This window comes from Electrona antarctica (genome assembly GCF_951216825.1).
Source record: "Electrona antarctica genome assembly, chromosome: 7".
NCBI classification, from domain to species: Eukaryota; Metazoa; Chordata; class Actinopteri; order Myctophiformes; family Myctophidae; genus Electrona; species Electrona antarctica.
Genome location: NC_136812.1, coordinates 3949213 through 3976841, shown reverse-complemented (window position 1 = coordinate 3976841; position 27629 = coordinate 3949213). Strand labels below are relative to the sequence as shown.

Here is a 27629-nt window from a genome sequence, read left to right as displayed (position 1 = left end):
TTGACTGGTGGACAGGTTTCTGAACTGCCCACAGCCCTCCTATGAGACACAGACTGGTTTCTGAACTGCCCACAGCCCTCCTATGATACACAGACTGGTTTCTGAACTGCCCACAGCCCCTCCTATGAGACACATACTGGTTTCTGAACTGCCCACAGCCCTCCTATGAGACACAGACTGGTTTCTGAACTGCCCACTGCAGCCCAGACACAGACTGGTTTCTGAACTGCCCACAGCCCTCCTATGAGACACAAACTGGTTTCTGAACTGCCCACATCCCTCCCATGAGACACAGACCGGTTTCTGAACTGCCCACAGCCCTCCTATGAGACACAGACTGGTTTCTGAACTGCCCACAGCCCCTCCTATGAGACACAGACTGGTTTCTGAACTGCCCACATCCCTCCTATGAGACACAGACTGGTTTCTGAACTGCCCACAGCCCTCCTATGAGACACAGACTGGTTTCTGAACTGCCCACAGCCCCTCCTATGAGACACAGACTGGTTTCTGAACTGCCCACAGCCCTCCTATGAGACACAGACTGGTTTCTGAACTGCCCACAGCCCCTCCTATGAGACACATACTGGTTTCTGAACTGCCCACAGCCCTCCTATGAGACACAGACTGGTTTCTGAACTGCCCACTGCAGCCCAGACACAGACTGGTTTCTGAACTGCCCACAGCCCTCCTATGAGACACAAACTGGTTTCTGAACTGCCCACATCCCTCCCATGAGACACAGACCGGTTTCTGAACTGCCCACAGCCCTCCTATGAGACACAGACTGGTTTCTGAACTGCCCACAGCCCCTCCTATGAGACACAGACTGGTTTCTGAACTGCCCACATCCCTCCTATGAGACACAGACTGGTTTCTGAACTGCCCACAGCCCTCCTATGAGACACAGACTGGTTTCTGAACTGCCCACAGCCCCTCCTATGAGACACAGACTGGTTTCTGAACTGCCCACAGCCCTCCTATGAGACACAGACTGGTTTCTGAACTGCCCACAGCCCTCCTATGAGACACAGACCGAGTAGAAAAATATTGTGGCATTATTTTTATCATGATTATTAGTGAGGACCTATTTGTCCTATTATATGAAGATAGGTTGAAAAGTGGTGAAGTGGAACAACAACAATAATACAATAACTATAAGTTATTATTATCATTATCAATATCATTATCATTATTATTATTATTATCATTATAAGCTGCAGTAGGAGGACAGTAGGAACTACATCCTTTCTGACTGTATTTCTGTGACACAAAAAAGGTAGCCTCCGGTTACCAAACTTTGGACCAATCAGAGCGCGGCATTCCAACGCCACGGCAGGAGCAGCAGAAGTTCAACCTGGACGGAGAAAACATCCCTAAAACAACAAGAGAGAAACTTTATCATTTAATTCTCCTTATGCTGCCTCCGTCTCAACAGTAATGACCATGTTGGGCATGTACGTACCAGACAGATTCTCCCTGAAGTCTTCCAAAGTCCAGGATGGGATCGGGCTTTACACTGCGAGGCGAGTCAAAAAGGTTCGTTCACTAGCTTTCCTCCTCACTGTAGTTTAAGGCGCTCCGTCCCCGCGTTTAATAAAACGAAACACATTTTTTACATTGCATTTCATTTGTTTTGACGACGCGGTGCAGAAAAACCCCAAAGAAACCAGGCGTTTTGTGGTCGGCGTTTTTTCCCTGTCAGAAGAATGTGTTCTTCTTCACCGCTGTATAAGGACTGTCAGTCATGGAGGATCTTCGACATAGTGTTCGCGCCTTCTCTCTTTGTGGTCCGTGCGTCTTCATAAACGGTCTGTTGTCAAATATAAAGTTGCTTACCCCGTGGCCACGGATGTCGCGACCACGCACGAACCCTCGGCAGTGCCCGCACATCCCGGCGTGTTTGATAAAAAAGCACTTTAATCTGATCGGTGGCCATTTTCTCGTGGAGTTATTATGGTGTATCGGGGTGCAATACACCTCCCGGCCGATAGGGCCGCGCAGTTGAAAGCATGTGGAGGACATAGGGAGAAAATGGCCACCGTTCGGATAAAAATGCTATTTTATCGAACAACGGGGAACATACGGGTACTGCTGAAGGGCCGTGCATAATCATAACATCCGTAGCCATGCTGTAAACACTGTATATTTTAAATATGAACGTTTAATGTAGAAGCACGGAGCAACAAGCTGAGAAAACGCACAGTATTCTGAGGATCCTCCAAAACAGGCCAGCAGCAGCCTGGGCTCTCTCCTCGGTGACGTGAAGTGCCACGTAGATACATGTAGATACTGTATCCAGTTGTTTCACAACAATGTATCCAGTAGTCTGTCTGTAGCATCGCTCTGCTCGATACAATGTTACCAAGTTTAACACACATCACAGACAAACACAAGAGTTCTATGCTTTGATAGCCATCCTGTCACTAAAGTGCTTTATTCTAATATTTTTTGACGTTATAAGAGGTATAGCAGAGTGGGCGTTCTGTAAGAAAAAAAAGTGTTTTTTGTTGAGAGATATCTTGTGGATTCATTGCATGAGTTTATAAAGAGTCAAGTGTGTTGTCAATATCATGGTTAGAGAGGTGGTTGCTTCAATATGGAAAGGGAGGGAGGGTGGAATTGGCTCTGATGAAGATGAACATGAATATTTCATTCATGCACAGCACATTCTGACCACACCCCCTGGGCTGTGTGTGTGTGTGTGTGTGTGTTTTTGATTGATTGATTGAAATATTTATTAACAGTTTGCAGAATTACAGTACATTTCAAGCACAAACTCAATACAAAGGCTGTTAACTGTGAGTGGACGACCCAATTAAGCATTACACGTGTTTACAAGAGGGTCCACCATGTTCAATTCATCAAAAGTGTGTGTGTGTGTGTGTGTGTGTGTGTGTGTGTGTGTGTGTGTGTGTGTGTGTGTGTGTGTGTGTGTGTGTGTGTGTGTGTGTGTGTGTGTGTGTGTGTGTGTGTGTGTGTGTGGGGCTTGAGGGTCTACATTAAAAGCAGGGTTTGAAAGACCCCCGGGCCCCAATTAGATAAGATGTGTTATCTCAGGGACCCCCACTTAAAGAACACTTGTGTTGACATGAGGGTGGTCTGTCATTTGGTCCAAGAATTCCTTTACTATCTATGTACTATAGAGCGTCGCAGTCCCGCCCCCTGTCATGACAACGCCAGGCTCAGGAAATAATTCCCAATGCATTTTCCCCTCATAGACATTTCAAAAAGTATTTATTTAAAGACGGTTACGCCACAGACAAAGCCAACTCGAGTCGTGACAACTCATGACAACAAACCAAACAAATAATTACAAAGAAGAAAAACAACAAAAAAAAAGTGTTTTTTTTCCTTCTTTCTAATTATTTGTTCGGCCCAAAGAAATTGTGTTTGTTGTCATGATTTGTCACAACAAGAGTTGGCTTTGTACGAGGCTTAAAATCTCTTTAAATAAATACTTTTTTGAAATGTCTATGAGGAAAATGAACGGGGAATCATTTCCTGGGCCCTGGTAGGGGGGTATAGGGGACTGTGACGCTCTATACTGTAGGTTATACAGGTTCAAGTTAAAGCTAGGCATGTGAGAATATATACCGTATATCCATCCATATAAACTGGTGACAATTTAAATCGATTTAATAAAAACATGTAACACATGATTCAATGACTTGAGAGTTGTGTAAAAAGTTTCCTGTCATGTGCTTGCTAGTTGCTACACAGTATTGAAAAGAGGATAGTACAGTTGGCTTATCTAAGCGTATGAGTATTGAGATTTGAGGATTTGAGATTTGTGGAAGAGAAAGTATTAAAAAAAAGGTTTCCTGTCATTTCCTACGGTATTGAAAGCAAACGGTATTGTAAAAGAAAAATAAGAAAATACTGGATTTGTGTAAGAGAAATACTGATAATAAAAAATAGATTTGTCTGGGAAATTTGTGTTCATATTGTGAGTTGAGTCCATCCGTAGGACGGCTCCACACGTCCTAGGGAACCCAATCGACGCGTACAAAGGACGTGTGTACATGTCCTAGCGCGTCCTCAATGATATCAGGCGAGAGAAGAATAGTCTGATTTTTTTTCCTTTTTTTATTTTTGACTGAGACTCTCAGGCACCCGTCGCTTCGCTCTGCCTTCCTACTAGCTTACCGTTCGATTAGCTGTTAGCGCGGCAGAAAGAATGCCTCGTCTCTCCTAATCCAGGGAGCTCTCCGTGGTTTTGATCTGATGGATATACTACGCGCTTCATTTCTCGTTGGATAAGATTTAGTCCATAATTCCATGCTGTATTGATGTTGGTACCATTAGGAGAGAGAACAGGCAAACGTTGGTCAAAATAACAATTATTCTACATGCTCTAATTGTGTAGACTTCTTGTAAATTAACTAATGCAGATGTTTAACAATAAAATAACTATTGAGAGTGTAAAATGAGGTTTCATTTTACACCCTCAACTTGAGTTAAAGATCTAATAAGGGTCCATTTGGTTACCAACTCTCCATCATTTAGCTGCTGGGGACCACCTGGAACCTCCTCAAGGACCACTGGTTGAATAAACCACTGCTCTAGTTGTATTTAGATTAGGTTAACCATCAATCATTGAGCCGGGGACCCCCTGGAAACCCCTCCAAGGACCCCCTTGAAACCCCCCCAGGACCCCTGGGGGGTCTCAGGACCACACATTGAGATCCACTGAGAAGGGATGGAGTCCACATTTCCTGTCCACATTAACCCATTTAGACCTGAGACCAGATTCTACAAATGTCTTCTAAATCTTCGTTTTCTGAAGAAAACGCATGTTTCTATATATTTTCTATATCTATTTTCATGCCCTCATCTGAAAATATGTTGTTCCAGGGACGCTACAAGGGACCTACAAGCTCATAGCGCGCCACTCGGTGCCGCGCTATGAGCTTGTAGATATGCTATTTTTCAATAGCTAAATTATAACATAATGTTTAAAACACCAAAAGGGGTTCCCGCCCAAAATGGGTTAAATACTACTCGACAGTCGTTCCATAATTCTGCGTGTGTCGTTTCCATTACAAAACCCTGTATTGTTTTGTAGTGGTTTTCATTGATGGGAAAATATGTCTGTGTCTGTGTTGATGTTTTTGTCGTTGTTTTTCAAGGGAGAGAAGTTTGGGCCGTTTGCGGGCGAGAAGAGGCTGCCCACTGAGGTGGACGAGAACTCAGACACCAGACTGATGTGGGAGGTGAGTTCTTCACGCTCACACATAACCTCGTCTGACCTCACTCACTCACTCACTCACTCACTCACTCATTCATTCATTCACTCATTCATTCATTCATTCAGTGGTTCCCAAACCTTTTCATGTCAAGGACCCCCAGATTGACACGTATTAGCCCGCGGACCCCCATTTGAAAAGACATGCCAGGGACCCCCATAAGAGAAGATTTGTACGGCTCTAGCGATGCTTCTCAACCCGTTTAATTTCAAGGACCCCCAGTTTGATGCATTAGTCTACAGACCACCATTGTAATGGCATTTCTATCTCTGAGACCCCAATGTATATTGTAAAATCAATGTTAATTTAACTCTGAGAGTGTACAAAAAGTGTACACGCTCAGAGTTACAGACCCATAAGGGTCCATTTGGTTCCTAACTATCATTTAGCTGGGGACCCCCTGGAACTCCCTCAGGTACCCCTGGGGGTCCCCGGACCCCACTTTGGGAACCACTGCTATAAACACCACATGCAACACTATTACGTGAAATAGTAGAACATTTCTATTCAATAGAGCGGTGGTTCTCAAATAGCACTCATATAGCACTGATGTAGGTACATGTATGTCCCACCGAAACGTTTGCTAGAAACATAGTTTGTTATTATAGTGTCCTGCATCATAAGATGTCCAGCCCGCACAGGCTTACAAGACACTCACAGAATGTACAGTCTATACACCACAAACACAATACATAAACAGTCAATTATGAATACATCATTCCCCAATGTAACTGTAACTGCCTCTATGAATTTTCCTAAAACAAGTTTTAACCTCACTTTGAGCACAGAGCACTTCTGAGCGTTCCAAAACAAAAATAAATTATATTTTCTTACGTCTCTTGTGTAAGGAGTCTTCCTTAACTAGTCTATTTATGCGACGAGCAAGTCTCTTTCTGCCAGTTTTCCTTTGTTTTTGAGACCTGACCTCCAACCTCTGCAGTCGACCCGGAACAAAGGACAAAGAAGAACAGTTTCCCTGTACATTAAGGATCTCCATAACTCAGCAGACCTGTAAAGCCCTAACCACACCAAAGGGTCAAGGCGGTTTTAGCGTTGTCCCTGCGGTGTGATATGTCTTGTTGCACGACCCGCGTTGACCCACATTGACCCTAGATTCAACGCATGGAATTCAATGGTCCAAACCACACCAAAGGGTCGAGACGGTTTTAGCGTTAACTCCTTGCAACCGCATGGTGACCCTTTGGTGTGGTAACGGTTTGGGCTTAAGGGTGGAACCACCCTCAAGGAACCATGATGGTCCCTTCATGGTCCCCATTTTGAGAACTGAAATAGAGCCTCCTGTGTCTCCTCATAATAATACCGTTGAACTTCCTTGGTTGATAATCAATGTGTTTCAGATAGTATACTCTAATAAAAGAACCGTGCTAGATTTGCACGAAAAGTGGTTCTTCTCATAATCATAGGGGAACATATTCTGGTATTATATAACACTTATCTTATCTCCCCCATCGTCAAATGGTAATCATATCAAAAGTATGAATTAAAAAAATCCAAAAAAAGGTAGCACATCCAAAATTTCAAATCAATGGAGGACAAAGTAGTCACATTTCCTCTTTTTTTATTGGCACACACCAATAAATGAACACTTACGCATTTGGGCTATGAGCCTAATTCACCTGAGCCTGCTGTACAGCTGAAGAACCAGTAGAGGACCTCTGTACCAATTGACACTAATCAGCCCACCGATCCCCATTTGGAAAGGTATGCCAGAGACCCCCATAAGGGAAGGTTTTTACGGCGGACCCCCAGTTTGACATGCATGTTAGTGTAGAGACCTCCATTTAATGGTATTTCTATCTCTGGGACTCCAATTTATGTTGTACAATCAATGTTAGGGTCCATTTGGTTCCATTTGTACACTCTCGGAGTTACAGGGTTCATTTGGTTCCAAACTATCATTTAGCTGGGGACCCCCTGGAACTCCCTCAAGGACCCCTGGGGGTCCCCGGACCCCACTTTGGGAACCACTGCTCTATACAGAACCATAGCGGAGCTGAACAGGTTCAGTGCTGTACAGCAGAGGTTCCCAACCACCGGTCTGCGGACTGGCACATGTGCCACTGGTACGCCAGAAGGGAATCCCAAGTTTTCCTCGACACAGTCACCAGGAATTTTTACAGCGGTGAAAAGTTGTCTGTCCGGTCGAATGAAAACACCCAAGTGCAGTGACTTACAAGCTGAAAATACACGCAAAAATGACCAGAACCAGTCATTTTTTGTTTTCACTGCACTGTTTAAAGCAGTTCTTAATGAAGTAAGGTGAAAAACAGGTGTTTGCAATTTTCTTTTAGTTTTTGAATGTGGTGCTGCAGTTAGCCCACTTTGATGTAAAAATGTCTAAGCATGTTCAACTCGTAATGTAATTGTGTGTGTGTGTGTGTGTGTGTGCGTGCGTGCGTGTGCGTGCGGTCAGGTTCGAGGCAGTAAAGGCGATACCCTCTACATTCTGGATGCCAGTAATCCACGCTACGCCAACTGGTTGCGCTTCGTCCACCAAGCACCGTCCCAGGAGGACAAGAACCTGGCTGCCATTCAGGTACGTTTCCTCTCCACGGAGAGGGAGGGAGGGAGGGAGAGAGATAGCCTGGCTAATAAGCCAGACTAATATCACACAACACTGTCGCGGTATATTAGTCTGGGCTGGCTCCACTTGGATTTCATTTCCCGGGGGGCGGGTTCAAACATTTTCTCTTTGACGCAATTGGTCAGAGCTACTGTCAGTCAAAAGTCTCAAGCATTGAACGTCACTGTACCAAAGCCCGCCCATATTGCATACCGTGTCCCGATTGGTCCGACCTGTTCTCGGTTGTAGGAAAGAGGCGTGCTACTGAGCCTCGCCAGACCGTAATCCGCTGGTAGGCATTTTTTTTTGCCAACGGCTGATTCGGTCTGGTTTATTAACCAGGCTAGGAGAGAGAGGCATGTTTACTGTTCTCTGTGTGGAGGCGACGGTGGCTCAGGACTCAGGAGGTAGAGTTGCAGGATCCTCGGCTCCTCCTGACATACAGGCACGTGCAGAGAGTGTTAGAGGGGCCAGGGGTTGAAATCCCGTAAGAGGGCACTTTTGGACAAAAATAGCTGATCTACAAGCTCACAACGCGTCGCAGCGCGACGCGTTGTGAGCTTGTAGATTTAAGCAATAAGCCACGAGAGGTCTCAGGTTACCGGGTATTTTACAATGGCTGGGGGCGTAGGCAGACCCGACGCGGAGCGGAGGGTCTTCTACCCCCCCAGCCATTGTAAAATACCCGGTAACCTGAGACCTCGAGTGGCTTATTGCTTTTCTAAAACTGTTAACAAATATGGCAACATGACAAATCTGTCCCAATTAAAATAATTCACAGTAGTATTACGTCTGTAAGTAACCAGCTACAAGAAACTAAAGAAAGTAGTTCCCGGCAGCGGGCCGGCCACCCAGCTGTAGAAACAACACACCTGTGCCTTGTAATCAACTTTTATTTTGTCCTTTCCCCAAGCAAGCAGTGAATGACATTACATACCGTCTTTTTTTTGCAAGCAACAACAAAAAATAACTAGCCATTCTTAACGAGTTTTGTCCTGATTCACATTTATCTGGATATCACCGAGAATTGTGCAATTATTGAAGTACTGTTCTGCCATGTTGTCAGTGGAACTCTTCATCGGTGGGCAGGGGGGGGTCGACTCCACACAGGAGCTGCGTTTGTTGCCCGCAAGGATATTGCTCCAGTTTCTCCTGGCGTCGTAGTTTGGATGCCAGTACGACTGCAGGGACGACTCACATTTGTGACCGGTCACCGACATGATTTCTCTAGCCTCGAGACCCGCATCAGAGAGTTTTTGTACCGTGGTGCTTCGCAAGCAGTGGTTGGTGTAGACAGTTGCGGTGCCAGCTGCTTTGCAAATCCGAGGCAACATGGAGGAAAGGTAGTTAATCCCCATGGGCTCTCTGGTATACCTAACGTTAGGAGAAATAAGACAATTTCCCATCAAACTACACTAACTAACAATGACAAAGCAGAGCATAATTGGCAACAAATAAATACATCGTTAACTTACCACAGATCATTAGTGTAGTTTGCTCGCTTTGGATGGAGATAGAATGCGGGTGGATTATTCGGCAGCAACGGCAGGTATTTCTCCAGTGAAGCGACAGGACACAGTGGGTTTCCAGGCAGCTCGAACATAAATCCCCGCAGTGACTCTTTGTTTCTTTCACTGGCGTCTTTGTGATTTTTTGTGCATTCGTTGAATGATAATGTTACATACTTGAGACCGTTCTCGTCCTGGCGGACAGTAAATGATTCAGGCTTCAGTTTACGGTTCCCCTCGTTAGCTCTCCGTCCCATGTGCAGCTGCACATCAAACCACACTTTGTTGACGAGACCCCGTGGTGTATTTGGATTCAACGCTGGAGAGTGCTTGATTTTGTCCAAGTCTTCCTCTGTTAGTGCTTGGTGATGTGTTGTTTTGTCACGTCCTTCTCGGCGGAGTTTCTTCACTACTCCAACAAAGACATTGTTACTGGTGATAAATTCGGAATCTTTCAATAGACACCAGGACCGACTTATGGGTGGATCATTTATGTACCTGTTAAGCACGTAGCCCAACATAACTGCTGAAACCATAAGACTCGCATTTCCCGTTTTTCACGGTGGCATAGAAGTGCCGCAAAGTCTCATTCAGGTCCATTTTTGTGATTGTTTTAAAGTCAATAGACAACTCCTTCTCGGTACACCAGGATTGAAAACAGCGAACAGCCCACATTGTCTGTTTCACGGTCCCTTCTTCGTTTCTTGACTTTTCAAGCTCTTGTAGGTCGCTGTCATTTATTTCTGCATGCCGTTTTGTCTGTTCTTCCTCCATATTGTCGCTTTCTTGCAACCACTCATCCACGCTTAGTCCACCCAACAAATCAAAATTCACAGTGAAAGATTCCATAACAACAACAACAAAGCTGCCCCCCTAGTGGCGAAAAATAAAACTTCTGGGAAGTTGGGAACTCAGATTACAACAAAGCCGGTTCCGGGTAGCGGAGTGATACTACTACATGTGAAGCGGTCAGCAGCACTGCTTTTGCACCTGGGGTTGATATAAAGTGATTGAAGGTGTGGGTTATCGGTGACATTTACAACGGTCACGTGACGGTAACCAGCCAATCAGAATCAAGTATTGGGACTAACCGTTTTAGAACAGCTATTTTCGAGGCTCAACCCAGCACTCTATAGCTAGTGGAGATGCGGTGTAACGACATGGATTTAGAAACAAACTAGTTCAACGCAAAATGCAGCGCTCAAGTTCAGGAGACTTCGGAAAAAAAACTATTCTCCTTCTGAATGCTGCCTTCTGGCATGGCATAGAAAGGAAAGGAGTGGCATTTTGCATTTCTTTCACCGTGTAGTAAATGCTGCACTCGTGGTCTGGAGAGGACTTTGTTTTACAGACGGGTAAAAGGGAAGGGGCTGAAGCCCCCTTTGATGTCTATGTGTGCACGTCCCTTCCTGACTGTGTGTGTCGAGGTGTCCTTGAGCAAGACACTGAACCCCTAAAGCGGGACGCGTACATACTCCAGTTTTTAGGTGATTACCTACAGCAGGGGTGCCCACATTTTTTGACTTGAGAGCTACTTTCAAAAATGACCAGCTCAGCAAGATCTACCCACCGAATAAATTATTATACCATTGCTGAAAATAGTGTAAATAATATGTACCTGAGGGGGCTTTGGAATAGCAGAGCTGGTGTTGCATACTCTTGTACAGTACTGTATAAGACAAATGCACTTGGAATGGGAAATGGAGGGGGAGAAATGTTTTTCTTTTTATAGTTTAAAAAAAATATATATATATTTAAATTAAATATTCTTTATGTCATGTGATCTACCTGCACACCCTTTGTGATCTACTGGTAGAGATCGCAATCTATCTTGTGTGCACCCCTGACCTACAGTAACCAACGCAACCAACCGCGGTGGTTAGTAAAAAACAGATGTGTTGGGGTGAGCGGTGAGTCACCCCGTATCACCACGTATGTCATGTTGTAGTTTTCCCCAACCATCGCGGTGAGTGTAGGTTATCACCTAAAAACGGCAGTATGCGTTGAGCCTTAACTGCTCAGCGGGTTGCACCATTAGCGTATTTTTCCAAATAGTAGCCCGGTGCTAAATGGATTTGGACCCCGGGCGTTTATAAGGAACCAGGCCGCTATTTGCAGTAGGCCGTTAGTTGTCTCCACCAGGCCGAAGGCATGGGGAGAGAGTATGTTTTGCACTCCGTCCGTCCGTCCGTGTGTCCGTCCGTGTGTCCGTGTGTCCGTCTGTGTGTCCGTCCGTGTGTCCGTCTGTGAACAGCTAATCTCTGGCACCGTTGGCTTGATCGCAGCCATACTCTGCACACACACTCCCTGAATGCCAGAGCTGAACCTCTGCTCCAAAGTTTTCACATTGGCCTGTTATAGCGCCACCAGGAGGCCGCTTTGTGCAAAACAAATGTTTTGACAGTACACCTACAGATTTTGTCCAAACATTACGCAAATTGGTACACAGTCTCTCTAGAGCCATTCAACGAAACGGGTCTTTCAGATTTTTCAGACTCCATCCTGATTGGCTAAGATTGGCTTCCAAAGTTCGCAGGAGTGCTCCGTTTCAAACAAAATGCTGCAAATCATGAACACATGGTGTGATTTCCGTGAAACTTTGCACGCACATTCCCACTAGGTCGAGGAAGAAATGCCACTTGAATATTTTAAACTCAGCCTCATGGTGGCGCTATAACTGGCCGATTTGTGTTTTTACCTATAACTGCACCGATCTGTGTAAAACCATGTATGCACACTCCCTAGAGGCCAAGGAAAAACCTTTGCTTGGAATTTTTCACATCTGCTCTTTATAGTGCCACCACGAGGCTGACATATGTAAAACACATTTTCTAATATTACTCCTTCAGATTTTATCAAAATTTCACGCAAATCGGTACACATGCTCTCCATAGTCATGTGATCATGTGATTTGTTTGATTTCTCATAATTATCCATCATGATTGGCTACGATTGGCTTCTAAAGTTTTCAGGAGTAGCCCGTTTTGTACCCGTTTTGTACAAATTGCCACAACTCCGCAACGCAGCGTCCGATTGCGGTGAAACTGTGCATGCCTATTCCCACTACTAGGCTGAGGAAGAAATACCACTTGACAGTTTTCAAATCAGCCTCATGGTGGCGCTACAACAGGCCAAGTCGCGTCACACACACACACACACACACACACACACACACACACACACACACACACACACACACACACACACACACACACACACACACAAATACACATGTTTATATTACTCCTAAACATTTTGCCAAACATCACACACAATCCTATCCTCCTGGTGGAGACCTGTGCCCAGAAGGGCACTTTTTCTAGTTATTTCTGCGCCTGCACCACCTGGCCATTATTTGGCTACAGTTACTGTCGAGCATGTTTTTCTTGGAGGTATGAAGTCTTTTTGATTTAATATTGAGACTAGGGGAGCTTATAGGCAGCTCTGCTCTGCTGCTTAATTGATTTGACCTGGGATCAGATTCTACAGTTTTCTGAAAAAGCTATGTTTCTATGTCAGTCGTTCTTCGATTTTTCAAAAATAGCAGACCTACAAGCTCGTAGTGAGCCACTCGGTGGCGCGCTATGAGCTTGTAGATCTGCTATTTTTCAATAGCTAAAGCATAACATAATGCTAACACCAAAAGGGGTTCCCGCCCAAAATGGGTTAATTGCACGCACGCAAACGGACTGCCATGATGTAATCAGTTATTTGGTAGCACAGCTGTGTAAAAATTGCAATACAAACATTTTAAAAAGGCTGTCATATAATCTTAATATATTCTTTTCAAATGAGGTCTGGCCTTATAGATCAAAAATACATGTGGTCAGTTTTTTTAATGAATACATTTTCAACTATTTGAATAAAAGGTTGTGCACATCAGTGAAACTAACCGCTGGGAAAATCCCTAATTGCGAGAGTGTAGGCGTAATGACATCAGTGCAACTCAGGGCTTGGGCATTCTAACCCTACCATCTCTCTCCATATCGTTTGATAAAGGCATATAAAAAGCATGTCTTATACACCCAATGAAAATATACACTTCACGGAATATAGACCACTTGGAATTGTAACAATCGCTTGAGTATTGTGTAAGTTAAATTTAAACTTTTTGGGGGGATGTGGAGGAATTGACATACTTGTGAGGACCTCTGCTTGGATTGTTGAGTTGCAAGCTGCAATGCTCACAACACGCTGTGACTTATTGGAGCTTGTAGATCTTCTATTTTCTGTACACCATCATTCAACAAAATGTAAATTAAGCTGACTAAGTTTGCAAATAATGGCCTATGGGCGCTTTTACTCTGAAGCCCCCCCCTGGAAACAATCCGGAAGAAGGCAGATATGAAGGCAGAGCGAAGAGACGGGTGCCTTATAGAGTCTCAGTAAAAAATAAAAAGGAAAAAAATCATAATATTCTTCTCTCGCCTGATATCATTGAGGACGCGCTAGGACGTGTACACACGTCCTATGAACGTGTCGATTGGGTTCCCTAGGACGTGTGGAGCCGTCCTACGGACGGAAACGGTTAAGCAAAATGTTGTCGGAACCATTGCCCACTACCTACAGTTATTACTGTAGGTAGTGGGCGGCTATTTGAGTAAAGGCTATTATTTCGGAATGTACGATAAATTGTCACACAAATAATTGCAATTAATGATTTAATTGTCTTTTTGGCATTGGAAATTGGAACATTTAATATGAACAGAAATTACATTTCTGCTTGTCTTTTAGGCTTCGTGCAAAAAGTTCACAGAACAGATCTGACGAATAACTGAAATATACCAATAAAGTACTGCCCGTACCGTCGACTCATCATCGTTCCAACTTGCGTACTGATTACACAACGATATGCTAAACGGTAATAATCTACTCACAACTCGCGATTAGTGCAACTGTTAGGGACGTGGTCAGGACCTGGACGAATTAGTGACGTCTCGATTGGGGCCAAATCAAGTCAAACCAAGACTAGTCAGATCTGGCCCAGATTATCACCTGATTTCAACCAACATACATTTTACCCACTAAGACGGACGTCCCTGGATGAATCAGAGAGAGTCTGATCGAGGCCAGGTCAACTTAAGTCATATCATAACTAGTCAGATCTGGCCCAGAATAAGCTATATTATTTAAACTGGTGAAGACGTCCTGGAAATGACATAAAGATCATCCCCATATGGGCTGTGATCTGGCCTAGTCCTGAACGTCACCGTGACCAGAGTCACCGGAGGACGTCATCATAACGTCATTTGGCTTGCTGGGATAAATTGCACATAGAGACTTTTGCTGATACATCAAATTATATTTGGCTAGAGATACACTCTGCACATGTTATTTTCCTCTGTGAATGGTCAGTTAGTGCTATATTTAGTTATGTTAGGGTCTGGGATGATGAGACACAGGGATGAAGCTGTCTCCTCGTCCGTCAGGACCCGGTCACTGCGACCTCTCTGATGAGACACAGAGATGGAGCTGTCTCCTCATCCGTCAGGACCCGGTCACTGCGACCTCTCTGATGAGACACAGAGATGGAGCTGTCTCCTCATCCGTCAGGACCCGGTCACGGCGACCTCTCTGATGAGACACAGAGATGGAGCTGTCTCCTCGTCCGTCAGGACCCGGTCACGGCGACCTCTCTGATGAGACACAGAGATGGAGCTGTCTCCTCATCCGTCAGGACCCGGTCACTGCGACCTCTCTGATGAGACACAGAGATGGAGCTGTCTCCTCATCCGTCAGGACCCGGTCACTGCGACCTCTCTGATGAGACACAGAGATGGAGCTGTCTCCTCGTCAGTCAGGACCCGGTCACTGCGACCTCTCTGATGAGACACAGAGATGGAGCTGTCTCCTCGTCCGTCAGGACCCGGTCACTGCGACCTCTCTGATGAGACACAGAGATGGAGCTGTCTCCTCATCCGTCAGGACCCGGTCACTGCGACCTCTCTGATGAGACACAGAGATGGAGCTGTCTCCTCATCCGTCAGGACCCGGTCACTGCGACCTCTCTGATGAGACACAGAGATGGAGCTGTCTCCTCGTCCGTCAGGACCCGGTCACTGCGACCTCTCTGATGAGACACAGAGATGGAGCTGTCTCCTCGTCCGTCAGGACCCGGTCACTGCGACCTCTCTGATGAGACACAGAGATGGAGCTGTCTCCTCATCCGTCAGGACCCGGTCACGGCGACCTCTCTGATGAGACACAGAGATGGAGCTGTCTCCTCATCCGTCAGGACCCGGTCACGGCGACCTCTCTGATGAGACACAGAGATGGAGCTGTCTCCTCATCCGTCAGGACCCGGTCACTGCGACCTCTCTGATGAGACACAGAGATGGAGCTGTCTCCTCATCCGTCAGGACCCGGTCACTGCGACCTCTCTGATGAGACACAGAGATGGAGCTGTCTCCTCGTCCGTCAGGACCCGGTCACTGCGACCTCTCTGATGAGACACAGAGATGGAGCTGTCTCCTCGTCCGTCAGGACCCGGTCACTGCGACCTCTCTGATGAGACACAGAGATGGAGCTGTCTCCTCATCCGTCAGGACCCGGTCACGGCGACCTCTCTGATGAGACACAGAGATGGAGCTGTCTCCTCATCCGTCAGGACCCGGTCACTGCGACCTCTCTGATGAGACACAGAGATGGAGCTGTCTCCTCATCCGTCAGGACCCGGTCACGGTGACCTCTCTGATGAGACACAGATGGAGCTGTCTCCTCATCCGTCAGGACCCGGTCACTGCGACCTCTCTGATGAGACACAGAGATGGAGCTGTCTCCTCATCCGTCAGGACCCGGTCACTGCGACCTCTCTGATGAGACACAGAGATGGAGCTGTCTCCTCATCCGTCAGGACCCGGTCACTGCGACCTCTCTGATGAGACACAGAGATGGAGCTGTCTCCTCATCCGTCAGGACCCGGTCACTGCGACCTCTCTGATGAGACACAGAGATGGAGCTGTCTCCTCATCCGTCAGGACCCGGTCACTGCGACCTCTCTGATGAGACACAGAGATGGAGCTGTCTCCTCATCCGTCAGGACCCGGTCACGGTGACCTCTCTGATGAGACACAGATGGAGCTGTCTCCTCATCCGTCAGGACCCGGTCACTGCGACCTCTCTGATGAGACACAGAGATGGAGCTGTCTCCTCATCCGTCAGGACCCGGTCACGGCGACCTCTCTGATGAGACACAGAGATGGAGCTGCTGTCTCCTCATCCGTCAGGACCCGGTCACTGCGACCTCTCTGATGAGACACAGAGATGGAGCTGTCTCCTCATCCGTCAGGACCCGGTCACTGCGACCTCTCTGATGAGACACAGAGATGGAGCTGTCTCCTCATCCGTCAGGACCCGGTCACTGCGACCTCTCTGATGAGACACAGAGATGGAGCTGTCTCCTCATCCGTCAGGACCCGGTCACTGCGACCTCTCTGATGAGACACAGAGATGGAGCTGTCTCCTCGTCAGTCAGGACCCGGTCACTGCGACCTCTCTGATGAGACACAGAGATGGAGCTGTCTCCTCGTCCGTCAGGACCCGGTCACTGCGACCTCTCTGATGAGACACAGAGATGGAGCTGTCTCCTCGTCAGTCAGGACCCGGTCACGGCGACCTCTCTGATGAGACACAGATGGAGCTGTCTCCTCATCCGTCAGGACCCGGTCACTGCGACCTCTCTGATGAGACACAGAGATGGAGCTGTCTCCTCATCCGTCAGGACCCGGTCACTGCGACCTCTCTGATGAGACACAGAGATGGAGCTGTCTCCTCATCCGTCAGGACCCGGTCACTGCGACCTCTCTGATGAGACACAGAGATGGAGCTGTCTCCTCATCCGTCAGGACCCGGTCACTGCGACCTCTCTGATGAGACACAGAGATGGAGCTGTCTCCTCGTCAGTCAGGACCCGGTCACTGCGACCTCTCTGATGAGACACAGAGATGGAGCTGTCTCCTCGTCCGTCAGGACCCGGTCACTGCGACCTCTCTGATGAGACACAGAGATGGAGCTGTCTCCTCGTCAGTCAGGACCCGGTCACGGCGACCTCTCTGATGAGACACAGATGGAGCTGTCTCGTCATCCGTCAGGACCCGGTCACTGCGACCTCTCTGATGAGACACAGAGATGGAGCTGTCTCCTCGTCCGTCAGGACCCGGTCACTGCGACCTCTCTGATGAGACACAGAGATGGAGCTGTCTCCTCGTCAGTCAGGACCCGGTCACGGCGACCTCTCTGATGAGACACAGATGGAGCTGTCTCGTCATCCGTCAGGACCCGGTCACTGCGACCTCTCTGATGAGACACAGAGATGGAGCTGTCTCCTCATCCGTCAGGACCCGGTCACTGCGACCTCTCTGATGAGACACAGAGATGGAGCTGTCTCCTCATCCGTCAGGACCCGGTCACTGCGACCTCTCTGATGAGACACAGAGATGGAGCTGTCTCCTCGTCCGTCAGGACCCGGTCACTGCGACCTCTCTGATGAGACACAGAGATGGAGCTGCTGTCTCCTCATCCGTCAGGACCCGGTCACTGCGACCTCTCTGATGAGACACAGAGATGGAGCTGTCTCCTCATCCGTCAGGACCCGGTCACTGCGACCTCTCTGATGAGACACAGAGATGGAGCTGCTGTCTCCTCATCCGTCAGGACCCGGTCACTGCGACCTCTCTGATGAGACACAGAGATGGAGCTGTCTCCTCGTCCGTCAGGACCCGGTCACTGCGACCTCTCTGATGAGACACAGAGATGGAGCTGCTGTCTCCTCATCCGTCAGGACCCGGTCACTGAGACCTCTCTGATGAGACACAGAGATGGAGCTGTCTCCTCGTCCGTCAGGACCCGGTCACGGCGACCTCTCTGATGAGACACAGAGATGGAGCTGTCTCCTCGTCCGTCAGGACCCGGTCACTGCGACCTCTCTGATGAGACACAGAGATGGAGCTGTCTCCTCGTCCGTCAGGACCCGGTCACGGCGACCTCTCTGATGAGACACAGAGATGGAGCTGTCTCCTCGTCCGTCAGGACCCGGTCACGGCGACCTCTCTGATGAGACACAGAGATGAAGCTGTCTCCTCGTCCGTCAGGACCCGGTCACGGCGACCTCTCTGATGAGACACAGAGATGGAGCTGTCTCCTCATCCGTCAGGACCCGGTCACTGCGACCTCTCTGATGAGACACAGAGATGGAGCTGTCTCCTCATCCATCATGACCCGGTCACGGCGACCTCTCTGATGAGACACAGAGATGGAGCTGTCTCCTCATCCATCATGACCCGGTCACGGCGACCTCTCTGATGAGACACAGAGATGGAGCTGCTGTCTCCTCATCCGTCAGGACCCGGTCACGGCGACCTCTCTGATGAGACACAGATGGAGCTGCTGTCTCCTCGTCCGTCAGGACCCGGTCACTGCGACCTCTCTGATGAGACACAGAGATGGAGCTGTCTCCTCATCCGTCAGGACCCGGTCACTGCGACCTCTCTGATGAGACACAGAGATGGAGCTGCTGTCTCCTCATCCGTCAGGACCCGGTCACTGCGACCTCTCTGATGAGACACAGAGATGGAGCTGTCTCCTCATCCGTCAGGACCCGGTCACGGCGACCTCTCTGATGAGACACAGATGGAGCTGTCTCCTCATCCGTCAGGACCCGGTCACTGCGACCTCTCTGATGAGACACAGAGATGGAGCTGTCTCCTCATCCGTAAGGACCCGGTCACTGCGACAATTTACAATTTACAATTTAGGCATTTAGCAGACGCTCTTAATCCAGAGCGACTTACATTAAGCAAAAACAAAAAGCATGGCATACATCACATGTATAAAAAGTAGTTATCATGAATCATGCGTAAACTAAGAACGTAACAGTGGAGTATCTATGTAAACTATACATACTATACTATATAATATATTATACATGTGTACTATAAAGTGCTATGACTACATAAAGTGCAATTCTAGAGCTGTCTACATAACAAGCTATAAGTCTGTTTAAAATACTATCTAAGTCTACATAATGTGCTATCTAAGGGGCTAGGCTAGGGCAAGTGCTACGGGCCATGGTGGAGTCTGAAGAGGTGGGTTTTCAGACTACGGCGGAAGATTGGGAGTGAGGCTGCAGTTCTGACTGCAATGGGAAGTGCATTCCATAGTTTTGGAGCCAGAAGGGAGAAGAGTTTGGGACGTGTGGAGCGTTGTCCCGGCGTTTTTAGTGAAGGTACCTCCAGCTTCCCTGCGTTGGCTGATCTGAGTGAGCGGGAGGGTTTGTAGGGTACGATCATACTTGTGAGATATGGGGGGGCCATGCCTTTGGTTGCTTTGAATGCCAGCATCAGAGTTTTGTATTCTGTGCGGGCAGCGACCGGGAGCCAATGGAGCGAGCGGAGAAGGGGGGAGACGTGTGAGAATTTTGGCTGGTTGAAGACCAAGCGTGCTGCGGCATTTTGGATCAGTTGGAGGGGCTTAAGTGCACATGCCGGTAGGCCAGTAAGGAGGGAGTTGCAATAGTCAAGTTTTGACAAGACTGTTGTCTGGATTAGGAGCTGGGCTGACTCCTGGGTGAGGAACGGTCTAATTCGTCGTATGTTGTAGAGTGTAAACCTACAGGATCTAGTGACAGCTGTGATGTGTGTTTTGAACGAGAGCTGACTGTCCAGGACAACACCAAGGTTCCTGGCTGTCGGGACAGACTTTACCAGGGCGTTGTCTACGGAGATAGTTAGCTCCCGCATAGGGCAGGACTTAGCTGGGAAGAACAGAAGCTCAGTCTTGTCTGGGTTCAGCTTGAGGTGGTTGGAAGACATCCACTGTGAGATGTCAGCCAGGCATGCAGTGATGCGCTCTTCTACCTGGGTGGCAGAGGGGGGGAAGGATAGAAACAGTTGTGTGTCATCGGCATAGCAGTGATAGGATATATTGTGAGCAGAGATGATGGTGCCAAGGGATTTAGTGTACAGTGAGAAGAGGAGGGGACCAAGTACAGATCCCTGTGGGACCCCAGTTTGGAGGGTGCGGGGGGGTGATAGCAAACCTTTCCAAGAAACCTGGTAAGTCCGGTCAGAGAGGTAGGAGGAGAACCACTTCAGCGCCGTCCCGCCTATGCCTAGATCAGCTAGGGTGCCTAGGAGCAGCTGGTGGTTCACTGTGTCAAATGCCGCCGATAGGTCTAGGAGAATCAGGACTGCAGAGTGGGAAGCAGCCTGGGCAGCATGTAGTGCTTCTGTGACTGCGAGGAGTGCAGTTTCCGTGGAGTGTGCCTTCTTGAATCCTGACTGGTTGGGATCCAGCAGGTTGTTCTCTGAGAGATGGAGAGAAAGCTGGTTAGAGACAACACGTTCAAGGGTTTTGGAAAGAAAGGAAAGGAGTGATACCGGTCTGTAGTTCTTGACATCTGAGGGGTCAAGAGTTGGTTTTTTGAGGAGTGGTGATACCCTGGCTGACTTGAAGGCAGATGGGACGCAGCCTGAGGTTACTGAGGTGTTGATAATGGAAGTGATGAAGGGGAGCAAGTCAGGTGCGATGGTCTGGAAGATTGGAGACGGGGCGGGGTCAAGAGGACAGGTGGTAGGTCTAGTGGATGTGACTAGTTTCAGGACCTCATCTGGGGATAGAGGAGAGAAGGAGGACATGCATGGTATGTTATGGTTAGCATTGGTTGAGTCGAGTGCTTCTTTATGGGGGAGGGGGGTAAAGGAGCTACTGATATCATCAACCTTCTTTTCGAAGTAGTTGGCAAAGGCCTCCGCGGTGAGGGATGAGGGTTGAGTGGGGGGAGGGGGTTTAAGGAGGGAGGAGAAAGTGGAGAAGAGTTTCCTTGGGTTAGAAGTGCAGGATTGGATTTTGGTGTGGTAGAAGGAGGTTTTAGCGGTGGTTAGTGAGAGGGAGAAGGCAGAGAGGAGTGAATGAAAGTGGGAGAGATCATCTGGTAGCTTTGTCTTGTGCCACTTCCTTTCAGCTGCCCTGAGAGGTGTTCGTTCAGATCTGAGGGTTTCAGATAACCAGGGGGCCGGTGGGGATGAGCGAGCTGGCCTGGTCGAGAGAGGGCAGTGTTGGTCAAATGCAGATGAGATAGAGGAGAGGAAGGATGTGGTTGCGGGGTCGGGTGAGAGAGAGAGGAAGGACTCTAGGGAGGGTAGAGAGGAGAGAATAGAGGATGAGAGGGAGGAGGGGTTTAGGGACTTGAGATTGCGTCGGGTGGTGACGGTCGGAGGGTGAGTAGGTTTAGGTGGGAGAGTAGAGAGAGAGAGGGAGAAGGTTATGAAGTGGTGGTCAGACCTAATTAAGGGAGTAACAGAGAGTGTGGAGGGGGAGCAGGCTCTGCAGAACACGAGGTCCAAAACATTACCAGCCTTGTGAGTGGGAGGGGAGGGAGAAAGGGAGAGGTCAAACGAGGATAGGAGGGACGTAACGGGAAGATACTTCTCTGCCGTAGGTAGGTTAAAGTCACCCAGTAGAATCAGGGGGGTGCCATCCTCCGGAAACGAGCTGATCAGAGAGTCTAGTTCTTCCAGGAAGTTCCCAAGGGTTCCTGGGGGGCGATAGAGCACAATGAGGGTGAGGGGGACTGGTTGTGATATTGAGATAGCATGAAATTCACATGTGGTGAGAGAAAGGTGAGAGAGATTTAAGACACGGAAATTCCATTTCGGGGACATGAGTATCCCTGTACCACCCCCCCTACCTGTTGAGCGAGGGGTGTGTGTGAATTTGTGTGAAACAGAGAGGGCGGCGGGGGTAGCTGTGTTATCAGGGGTAATCCAGGTTTCGGTTAGAGCAAGGAAATGCAGAGACTTGAGGGTGGCGTGGGCTGAGATAAATTCAGGCATTTCCTCTTTGGTAGCTGCGTGGCAGTTCCAAAGGCCTCCCTCCACCACAATGTGGTGACTGGGTGAACGAGCTGGGTATATGAGATTTGAGGGATTTCTGTGGCGGGGGAAGTAGTGTCTAGGGCGACATGAAAAGGGCAGGATAGGGATGGTGGGAAAACACATAGTACACAGTTAAATAAAAAAGAAATAAGAGCGTAATAATAGTAAAAAATAATAATAATAATAGTAAGAAGAAGAAGAAGAAGAAGATTGATACAAAACCCTGGGAGGCTGCCTCCTTCGTTAGATGTGTCTGGATGTCCGGGTCTTTGGCTTGGGCACCAGGCTAAAGTGGTCGTTGGTTAGCCGGAATGAGCTACGGATCAAGGTTCATTCACGCGCGTACTAGGGCAGTATGTATGGAAGAAAGGGAGGAAGTAAAAGAACCAACCGCAGAGATGGTTGAAGAGTAGAGGGGTAGCTTTAATGGATAGTTTATAGGGGTTAGAATAGAATAAGTGCAAAAAGGAACGGAGTGTGTTCCTCTACCTGTGTGTGTGTGTGCAGAGATTCAAAGTTTAAACAGCTGTGTAGCTGTTTATCTCCTTGTCTCTGCGACCGTGAGTGAGTGACTGAGTGATTTGAGAGCAGATATATACTGCCTGAGGCCTTTAATTAAAGCCTTGATCTGGCCAGCAGAGGGACTCAAGTAGATCACTCAGTGAGTGGTCTGTTTGATTCTGTCTGATGGCTGATTCAAAATTCAGATCAAAAGAGTCACTCCCACAAGGACTTAAAGTACCCACAGAGTATAGAAAGACAAAACAGAGAAAATACAAGATGACAGAATATTAGCAGAGAGGGTAAAAAACAATGCAGACAAACAGAAACAAGCTATAACAAAAACACAGAAAGGCAGAGTGGTAAGAAAAGGAGTGAGAATGAGAGAGATAGTTTTTAAGTGGTTAGAATAGAATAAGTGCAAAAAGAACAGAGTGTGTTCCTCTACCTGTGTGTGTGTGTGCAGAGATTCAAAGTTTAAACAGCTGTGTAGCTGTTTATCTCCTTGTCTCTGCGACCGTGAGTGAGTGACTGAGTGATTTGAGAGCAGATATATACTGCCTGAGGCCTTTAATTAAAGCCTTGATCTGGCCAGCAGAGGGACTCAAGTAGATCACTCAGTGAGTGGTCTGTTTGATTCTGTCTGATGGCTGATTCAAAATTCAGATCAAAAGAGTCACTCCCACAAGGACTTAAAGTACCCACAGAGTATAGAAAGACAAAACAGAGAAAATACAAGATGACAGAATATTAGCAGAGAGGGTAAAAAACAATGCAGACAAACAGAAACAAGCTATAACAAAAACACAGAAAGGCATCTCTGTGTCTCTGATGAGACACAGAGATGGAGCTGCTGTCTCCTCGTCCGTCAGGACCCGGTCACTGCGACCTCTCTGATGAGACACAGAGATGGAGCTGTCTCCTCATTCGTCAGGACCCGGTCACTGCGACCTCTCTGATGAGACACAGATGGAGCTGCTGTCTCCTCGTCCGTCAGGACCCGGTCACTGCGACCTCTCTGATGAGACACAGAGATGGAGCTGTCTCCTCGTCAGTCAGGACCCGGTCACTGCGACCTCTCTGATGAGACACAGAGATGGAGCTGTCTCCTCATCCGTCAGGACCCGGTCACGGCGACCTCTCTGATGAGACACAGAGATGGAGCTGTCTCCTCGTCAGTCAGGACCCGGTCACTGCGACCTCTCTGATGAGACACAGAGATGGAGCTGTCTCCTCATCCGTCAGGACCCGGTCACTGCGACCTCTCTGATGAGACAGAGATGGAGCTGTCTCCTCATCCGTCAGGACCCGGTCACTGCGACCTCTCTGATGAGACACAGAGATGGAGCTGTCTCCTCATCCGTCAGGACCCGGTCACTGCGACCTCTCTGATGAGACACAGAGATGGAGCTGTCTCCTCATCCGTCAGGACCCGGTCACGGCGACCTCTCTCGCGCATCGCGGCTTTTCAAGAAACCCCTGAATGGAACTGGAAGAACACTTTTCTTTCCTGGTCGGAACCTTCCGCCAAAAGAGACAAGAGTACGACTGAAAGTCCTTCCACTTTTATTGACATTAGTTCTTAAGTATATATATTTGAGTCCGTCTTATGTCGACCACTTCTTCGTTTTGGAACGGGAACACGTTTTCCTGGTGTTTGTGTGGTCATTGGGACGATAACTTATTTTCTGTGTGTGTGTGTGTGTGTGTGTGTGTGTGTGTGTGTGTGTGTGTGTGTGTGTGTGTGTGTGTGTGTGTGTGTGTGTGTGTGTGTGTGTGTGTGTGTGTGTGTGTGTGTGTGTGTGTGGTTATTGGAACGATAACTGCTACAGCTATTGAAAAATAGCAGATCTACAAGCTCATAGCGTGGCACCGAGTGCAGCGCTACGAGCTTCTAGGTCTGCTATTTTTGAAAAATCTTGAAAATGTGCCTCAAATCTTTGAATATATATTCTTTCAGAGTGAACGTTTTTAACTCAAATCTTTGCTTCTGGGGGAGGTCCCTGGAACAACATATTTTCAGATGGGGGTCGGCGGCCAATTACATATAATTCTAGGGGTCCTTGACATGAAATATTGAGCACCGCTGATACAGAAACAGGTATTTCAGAAAACTGTCAGGATTCAGAAGACATTTTTTTAATTTCGACGTCAGATCTAAATGGGTTAATAGCGTTCAGATGAGGTTATTGTTATTGTTTTACAGTGCCTTTATTACGCCAGCGTAGATTTATGACTGTAATAGTTTTCAGCGAGGTCATAAAGTGGCTAAAATAGACGTTATGGTCATGTGTGGTTGGTACAGTAGGCTGGTTTCTGACATCTGTTTTTATTAGACAAAATTTGCAATTTTTTTCTATAATGGCTGGAGCTCTTAGTCTTAAAGATGCTGTAAGTGATATGTGTGTTTGTTCAGTCGTTTGTTCAGTTATCTTTCCAGCTCTTTAGTAAACAGAAAATACGAGATACCATTACCAATTCATTCAGGAGTAAAAAAAGCCATTCATCAGCTTCAACTGTATAGTCCATCCATCCATCCATCCATCCATCTTCAAAACCGCTTATCCGTAGTCGGGTCGCGGGGGCAACAGCTCCACCAAAGAGCTCCAGACTTCCCTCTCCAGAGCAACATTAGTGACTTCCTCCTGGGGGATCCCGAGACGTTCCAAGGCCAGTGAGCTGATGTGTTTCCTCCAACTGCGCCTTGGTCTGCCCCGGGGTCTCCTCCCAGTGGGACGTGCCTCGAGGACCTCCCTAGGGAGACTGTATAGTGCCGCAGATATCTTTTTTAAATGTTATTGTTTATACCATACAATAAACCGCATTTAGTCATATTTATATTAAATATTTAACTATCTGGTGTGCCTGCAGCGGCGCGGTCGCGTCTTAATGCCACGCGGTCCATGTTGTTGTTTCTCCGTCAGTATTGGGCGCGTTCGGCCTCCCCGACGGTGCGGGGAGGCAAGAGTTCTCCGGGGAGGAGGAGAAGTTACCAGGGCAGGCTACATGTTGCTGCGGCTAACAACACTGTCACCAGCCAGTGGTTGTGATGTTAGCTTGGCTTGCAGCTGCGCAGCTGCGCTGCAAAAATAGACGGATCTACAAGCTCTCAACGCGTAGCGAACGGCGCTGCAAAAACAGGCAGGACGCGGCGCCTTGATAGCTTATCGCCCAACCTTAATGCAAATGTGTGTTTTTTTTTTTGGGGGGGGGTGCAGGGGGGTGTTCAGTCGACTATCAGTCGACTAACAGCAAATTTATTCATATTAATTTCGACTATACAAATCCTTAGTCGGGGACAGCCCTATTGGCCAGTAGTCACAGACCCCACAACGCTGACAGTGATGTATCACGGTGACAAAGCACAGGCCTCCTGAACTGGTGCACAAAGTTGCGCGCTCCATGGGCACAAATATGTGGGCATAGAATTCACCCAAATGTAATAATAGATTAAATATAACATTTATTATTTTCACAGAATCAAAGGTTTTATGGTCATGATTCACGCATGATCCTGGATGGCTTGATTCTAGGCTTAAAATAATTTATCTGAATATTTTTGGACATTTCCAATGAATGGGCTGTGGATCGGTGGAACCTCAACATGGTGTGTAACCACTTTAATCTTATATGCATCTACAAGCTCACAACGTGTTTCAATGTGATTGTGTTGTGAGCTTGTACATCTGCTATTTACAAAACATTTTACAACACAAATCTTGTATTGCGATCCCTGACACAAAATCTGTGGGGTTCCGTGCAAATACATATTAATTTGGGGGTCCTTGCCATGAGCAGTTTTGAGAACGACTGCCTTACAGGTCTGTAACCTTTGAGAGTGTACAAATGGAACCAAATGGACCCTATTTGGTTCCGTTTGTACACTCTCAGAGTTATGGCGGTCCTCGTAATTGAAAAGAGTTTGAAAACCACATGGTGCAGTCCGACCCTGACCATTTCCAAACGGCGCTAGTTAAAGTGGTTAATTAGCCTAGCGTGGATGCTACCTCCCAAGAGTGCTAAATCTGTCAGCGTCTAATTACGGCAGCGTAAACAGGAGACGAGATGTGAAAAGGAAACAGTCATCCAAGCGCTGGAAGTGGTATTACTGTAACAACAAAGTTATGTACAGTTAGAGTTCCCCCACATGCCGTTTATTTACGCCGGGGCCCCAAAAACTAAGTAGCTCTTTGACTAGGAAGGAGTCTTTGAAGGCTGAGATGTGAGAAACCGCAGATCTCAATGGTGTAAATATTGTAACAGCAATAAGTGAGGCTAAAGATGAGCTCGGCACGAGCGAGGAAGGGGAAGTGTACCCAGATGTGTGTCCTGGAGGAGAAGCTGAGAACCTGTCACAGCTTCTGAAGGAAAACGGCATAAACAACCCGTGTTCCATTATTATTATAATTTAGTCACAAGCTCTTGTTTAACCCATTTAGAGCTGACTTCGAAATTTTAAAAACGTCTTCTGAATCCTATACGTTTTCTGAAATACCTATGTTTCTATATCAGTGGTGCTCAATATTTCATGACAAGGACCCCAGAAACTATATGTTATAGGCCACTGACCCTCATCTGAAAATATGTTGTTCCAGGGACACCCCCCCCCCCCCCCCCAGAAGCAAAGATTTGAGTTAAAAACATTCACTCTGAAACAATATATATTCAAAGATTTGCGCCACATTTTCACAATGAAAGTAAAATCACACCCGTGTGAACTGAGTGGTGCACCCCCCTCCTCTCTCTCTCTCTCTCTCTCTCTCTCTCTCTCTCTCTCTCTCTCTCTCTCATTAGCATGCAACAGTGCAGCACTATCTCTCTCTCTCTGTTTCTGGCACAACAGCACCACTTTTGCCCCTACTGGTACTCATAGTCACATAGTCACATAGGTGGGTTAACACGGACATTGCTGTTC

General features: G+C 47.6%; 1 protein-coding gene across 1 annotated transcript in view; it reads left to right on the top strand.

The window, feature by feature from the left end:
• The first annotated feature begins 1408 nt into the window (after positions 1–1408).
• Positions 1409–27629, top strand: part of prdm5 (PR domain containing 5) — a 116610-nt gene continuing 90389 nt past the window's right edge. The window contains exons 1-3 of the mRNA XM_079506175.1: positions 1409–1539; positions 5133–5216; positions 7684–7806. Coding sequence (XP_079362301.1) covers positions 1441–1539; positions 5133–5216; positions 7684–7806 — 306 coding nt within the window. The 5' untranslated portion in view covers positions 1409–1440. The remainder of the gene's footprint in view (positions 1540–5132; positions 5217–7683; positions 7807–27629) is intronic.